Here is a 6,405-nt window from a genome sequence, read left to right on the forward strand (position 1 = left end):
GTAACTAAAGACCACCGTGACTAGCGACCAGCCTGGTACTACAGTAAAACCTGTAACTAAAGACCACTGTGACTAGCGACCAGCCTGGTACTACAGTAAAACCTGTAACTAAAGACCGTCGTGACTAGCGACCAGCCTGGTACTACAGTAAAACCTGTAACTAAAGACCACCGTGACTAGCGACCAGCCTGGTACTACAGTAAAACCTGTAACTAAAGACCACCGTGACTAGCGACCAGCCTGCTACTACAGTAAAACCTGTAACTAAAGACCACCGTGACTAGCGACCAGCCTGGTACTACAGTAAAACCTGTAACTAAAGACCACCGTGACTAGCGACCAGCCTGGTGCTACAGACCACTTTGCAAGGCACGGACGGTCTCACATTCATGTATGGTTGTGCGGTGCAAACCTCTAACTAAGGACCACCTGCGGCTAAAGACCGCTTTCTCTGGCCCCAAGGGGTGGTCGTTAGTCACAGGTTTTACTGTATACACAGTGACTCAACTGTGCATAGACTGTAGTACATGAAACAAAAGAACGGCCCAGGCTACGAGTAGTACAAGGCTGACTGCCCAGTTCTCCGGCGCCCGGCCACACTGTACTTGTATTCGAGAACACCCAGGGAGGACGGACAGGAATAAACCAAAGAACCCGCGTATCTTGCTTATTCGGGCGCTCCATGACCAGGCACACACGTTTCAATGGAGAAGGGCCAGAGATCTGCCATACTGTAAGTCAGCAAATATTCAGCGCATATTTATTCTCGGCTATTTCGGTCCGGTCATGTTAGGCCGAAAACTTGTTTTGCAAGGTTCAGTGTGACAGTGTATACATGCGGCAGCAATACAGGCCGGAAATTTGATGCGGCCGAAATGGGTTTTAGCCCTGGGAGGCGGAAATTTGAATGGGGCGAAAATTTGAAGACTTACAGTACGACGTCAGTTACGTCACCATTTCCACAGAAACTGACAAGAGTGGTAATAGCTCCACCCACAGTGTGCCCTGTAGACCGAGGAGCCCGTAACTTCGAGGTCCGGATAAGAGAGATGCGAGGAGTGTGCCTGAAATCTCTCTCAGGGGCAGCACCACACATATCACGTGACCTCAGCTATGACATCAAAGAATTTTTTGGCGAAATATCCTTACTTGTGGTATCCATGGCAACGGGTGACGTGTCACCATCGTCGTCCTCTTCAGAACTGCTGCCGGCCACACGGCGACGAGAGCGCTTGGAGCTGCCATACCCACCAGCACCGCTTGTGACGGAGCGCCGCCGACGCTGCGGGGAGGGTGACGACTCGGAGGAGGAGGAGGAAGAAGAAGCCGAGGCCGGAGAAGCTCTTGCGCTGGACGAGGAGGAAGAGGAGGAGGGTGCGGGACGCTTTCGTGAGCGCCGAGTTGCAGGTACTGCCACTGGCGACGTGTGATCTGCAAACGAGAGAGGGAGGGGGAGAGGGAGAGAGAGAGAAGGCAGATTTTGCCTGTGCCCATGGTGAAGTAAAATGAAGCCAAACAAACAAACTATAATTATGATGCCAGTGACATTCGAGACATTGTCAAGGACGTCGACATGATCCAACGCCTCATAATGACACTGAACTTCGGATATCGCTGCAATGAGTAATGGAATGCAGGCGTATTGAAACTGTTTACTCTCACGATGGCCTGTGGCCAATAAGAGAAAAAGAATTACAGGCACGGGGATCGGATAAAGAGAGATCAAAGTTTAGCTGCTTGCTGAAATAGTAGCGATGGCAATAGGGAGTTTATCACATAGGCTGGGCAGAATGGAGCTATAGATGTGCTGAGCAATGTGAGCAGGTACATACGGAAGAGATGACAAGAGGTAGGATGTTTGCTTTGAAAACTCGTCTGGGGTTGATTTGCCGGAGGCTGCGTGTGAGGACAAGGTTGCTTTGGGGAAACACATCCTGTTACAATTTCCCAGATACCGTACTCACTCGATTAGACGCCCCTCTTGAATGGAAGCCTCCTCAAAATTGGGCAATGTAAAACTAGAAGCCCTGGCTTCTAATCGAGTGAATACGATGTATGGTTAGTTGCTCACTCTGCGGACAGAACTGTTTCATTCTTTGTGGACTCATCAGCGCAGCACAGAGGAAACGAGGCCGAATCTGATGGCAATGAAAAATAAATTTTCCAAAGCCAGATTTAAACCAGGCCCGAACGTACCTTGCCAGAGTGCTCAAACTGACAAGTCAGTGGGCTCTGCGTAACGCAAACAGCAAAGGCACCACCCCGTGGTTAGTTGTGTGTGTGTGTGTGTGTGTGTGTGTCACTCTCACCTGAGCGCATCGATCTCCTTGAAACCGGCGACGTGATTCCATCGGCAGGACAACCTGCGGCTTCATCGCCCCGTAGGCTGCGGGCCGACGCTATGGGAGAGCCCGCTTCCGGCGTCGTCGTTTCTGCTGGTGCCGTCGTCGCCGCTCCGTCGCCATGGCGAGACGCCTGGTTGGTCGGCTGGCCGCGGGTGGATCGACGACGCTCAGTCAACGCCCGCAGTGCCTGCGAGCGCGGTGTCACCTTGGAGCGACGCCTGCTGGAGCGTGTGTTGTCTGAACAGAGGGCAGAAAATATAATAGTCGTCCTGCTTTAATCCAGCGCTTTATAAACCAGCTTCCTCTGTAAACCAGTATAAATTGTCAGTTACCAAAATGTCCTTTTCATGCACATTGCAGCAGTAAATCAGATTTTCTAATCCAGCATAATTCCATAGCACAGATAGTACCGGATTATGAAGGGACCACTGTAATTCCCAAATCGGACTTTATGACACACGCGCAGGTGGCACCCAATGCTCAAACTGTGCTCACTTGTAGCGACCTGGTTGTCATGACGTCAGTCTCCCCCACTAGCCTAGACATATACGCATGCGCAATCAGTTTCTCTTCCTCTTTCTTCTAAAATAAACAACAACGTGTAGACAATGCAGCCCTCTCCATTGGGAGTTGTAATACCTTAGGCCACAGGGTGGTATGTCCCGGGACTGAACATCTCTCTCCACATGTACAGATACGACCTCTGCCACCTTGGCTGCCTAAACACTATGCGGACTTCGACTGCTCACACAGAGCTCAATAACGCTGGGGGTAGAGCTCTCCAACACAGCAGTCAGAAAGGTCGGTAGCAAGTCCAAGTTTCACGCTGACCGGTCACCACGGCAGCACAACATCAAAACGGGGAAATTTGCTCTTATATGCATCGTATGTGTGTTCATCTCATTGGCCTCGCTCGTTCCTCATTTCTTTTGTTCATTTGGCTTATGCGAAGACTAGCCAAGCTTTCTTGGTGATGTCAACGCGAACAAGCATAACAATAATAATAATGCATTGTGAGGGCAGTTATCGGTTAGTACCGTAATGGAATGCTGGTGTGGTCCGTACACGACAGCCACAGGAACTACAGTGGAGCTCGCTGAAATCCGACCCTGAGTACAAAACTGACACCCTGGACCAGTTCCGATTACATCACTGCACTGGTGCATGTGCACGACCACTACGACCAGCCGCATGTGTACCACTTCCAGGGCGTCAAGGGCCATGCAAGTAGAGGGTGTCAAATATGCACTTTAGCTCGGATTTCACCGAGCATAACTGTAGTACCGTAAATTTCACAAATTTTCTGTATACATTTTATTTTCGGTACTTTCGGTGCGTCTGTTTCATACCTAAAATTTCAATACACCGAACAAACACTAACACACATAGTCCACTAGGAAACTGCTTCTCTGTACCTAAATTTTCTGTTCACCTAACCTGGCCCTTTTGCCCTCGTACCGAAAATAGTGAGCACCGAAAATTTCTGAAATTCGAGTATATTGTACTCACTTGCTACTGGTGCTGTCAAATCCAAAGCTGCACCGTCATCACTAGTTCCATGCCCGTCGCCGCTGCCGGTGGAGGAAGAGTCGGAACTCGACGCGCTGCCGTCGCCGTCGTCAAGAAAGCTGTCGTATCCGCCGTACGAGTCCTGGTATTCCTCACCTTTCTCACGGCAGTAGCGATTGTGCCTGTTGAACACGTAAACAAACGTGCACATTCACGCCCGCACACGCACGCACAAACACACGCACAAACACACGCACAAACACACGCACAAACACACGCACAAACACACGCACAAACACACGCACAAACACACGCACAAACACACGCACAAACACACGCACAAACACACGCACAAACACACGCACAAACACACGCACAAACACACGCACAAACACACGCACAAACACACGCACAAACACACACCCATCATCACCACCACCACCACCACCACCACCATCACCACCACCACCACCACCACCACCATCACCACCACCACCACCACCACCACCATCACCACCATCATCACACGCACAAACAGACAAGCATGTAAACGAGCACGCACACCACGTGCTCGTCATTTTCTCCAGGGTTCTCTGTAATCTGCTAAATTATCACCATAACTGCCTACATCTGTCCACGTCGAAAATTGCTAAAAAACGTTGTATTCCTTAGTTGGAGCATTTCGGATAATCGATGGTAGGGATAATCGATGGTTGAGATAATTGACGTTATAACTTATCAGGTAGGGTCATCAAAATAGTGCTTTATATCCCATTGTATGTTATGTCCAAGAGTTTCATGTATTTTAAAAAGAAACAGCCGAACGGTACCGTTCACAGTTTTATTGATGTCCAAGGTACCAAAGCATATACGGAAGTGTTTCCAACACAGAAAATCCCACATCTTCACCAAAGCAGGTGGTCTCTTTGCTGCAAATTCAATTATCTCAAACACATTTTAAGCCAGGAGCCATCATCAGGATCGTGACGGTGGCTCCTGGCCTAAAAAAATTGGCTGAGATGATAGAATTTGCAGCAAAGAGACTACCTGCTTTGGTGATCATGTAGAGTTTTCTGTGTTATGAAGTGGCTGCAGTGGAGCTTGCACAAAGAACTTCTGAAGTGTTTCTGCACACAAAGATATGGCTTATACATGTAGCACTTTATAATCCACTGTATGTCATGCGCAGGGTACTTTTACCGTACAGAAGTGCTTCTGTGCATAAAGGACATAGCTTACACTCGCGTGAAGTCGCCCACGATACGCGACGGCGTCGTCCTCGTTTCAAAGTCCGTGCTCGGTCGGATACGCCCGTCGCTGGGCGTGGACGGACTGACTATGGTGGAGCGCGCGATGGTTGGCAGTTCCTCGCTGTCCGCACTACTGCTGCTGCTGCTACTGGACGCCATGGTACGAACTGCAGCACAACATGACAGACAAACACGTAGATCGCGGTTAGTTTTATTTTACCCTCGGCTTCATTGACACAACTCACACGTTTATACTTCAGTGCTGTTGTTGTAGGTGTTGTCAAGAGTACATCACTCCAAGAGTATGCAACTCTGAATATGGCGTCTGGCGCGGCGTGCTGCCTGCATTACGTAGCCACGAGCTGCGGGCCATTGCGTCATTATCGAACTGCTGTGGTTTCCTGCTTTCAAATCCGCTTTCCCCGGAGGCTTCGGATTGTTTTGTACGACGTGATGCGTCGCGCACAGGCATTGCCTTTGAACTTACCGTATTGCACGTGACATTGCTAAGGCTAATTCGTAGGAAAACTCAAATTCAGGCAGCTGGATCGTCAGTTCACTACGTAATGAAGGCAGCGTGCCACGTAGGGCAAACATAGCTCGGAGATCAGAGTAACAGTTGCACACTCTTCGGGTTATGTACTCTTGCTGTTATATCTCTTACTTTTGGTTTTCCATAATCCATCTTGGTATAAATTTATACTACGTCGACATCACTTGTACCATGTTTCTACTGACTGACCCAAAGGATCACGTCACCAAGCCTTCTACTGTTCACTGGTGACCCAAAAAACCCACATGCACTCATCATACACGTATACAGACGCACCATTAGCTTTGGCCATTCTCTGCTTGCTTGCAGTCCCGGAAACCCCACCCGCCTCATCGCTACTGGAAGATGCTAGAACCTGGCGTCTGGCTTGGCGTTTGTTGCCATCCGCATCTGGAGTGTGCCCATGGCCGGCAGCAACTTCGTCGTCGTCCTCCTCGCTAGATGATAGGATAGTTGCACGCCTCGCCCGATTAGCCATATCTTCCCCTGCTCAAACTAATTACTTTCCCAAAACGAAGCCAGTGCATTTCAACTACAAGCAACAGCTAGCTGTCGACCAAGATAATGAACTGAAGTCGTAAAGACGACTCGATCGAGTCTTGATGAACCTTGTAAAATATATTTTTGATTCAAATTCATGCAATCCACGTGCAGATGCATGTTGATGACGTACATAATGACTATTTTTTGGCAGGAGTCTTTGCAAAATCTACAGGAAATCATTTTCAATACGAAAAAAGTCCGGGAA

General features: G+C 49.1%; 1 protein-coding gene across 1 annotated transcript in view; it reads right to left on the minus strand.

Annotated features, from left to right (window-relative positions):
- Positions 1-6,230, minus strand: part of LOC135827918 (uncharacterized) — a 78,369-nt gene extending 72,139 nt beyond the window's left edge. Inside the window, exons 1-5 of the mRNA XM_065340355.1 lie at positions 5,934-6,230; positions 5,094-5,271; positions 3,855-4,036; positions 2,310-2,582; positions 1,150-1,431 (exon numbers count right to left, since the gene is read on the minus strand). Coding sequence (XP_065196427.1) covers positions 1,150-1,431; positions 2,310-2,582; positions 3,855-4,036; positions 5,094-5,271; positions 5,934-6,135 — 1,117 coding nt within the window. The 5' untranslated portion in view covers positions 6,136-6,230. The remainder of the gene's footprint in view (positions 1-1,149; positions 1,432-2,309; positions 2,583-3,854; positions 4,037-5,093; positions 5,272-5,933) is intronic.
- Positions 6,231-6,405: the final 175 nt, after the last annotated feature.

This window comes from Sycon ciliatum, chromosome 12, assembly GCF_964019385.1.
Source record: "Sycon ciliatum chromosome 12, ocSycCili1.1, whole genome shotgun sequence".
Taxonomy (NCBI): domain Eukaryota; kingdom Metazoa; phylum Porifera; class Calcarea; order Leucosolenida; family Sycettidae; genus Sycon; species Sycon ciliatum.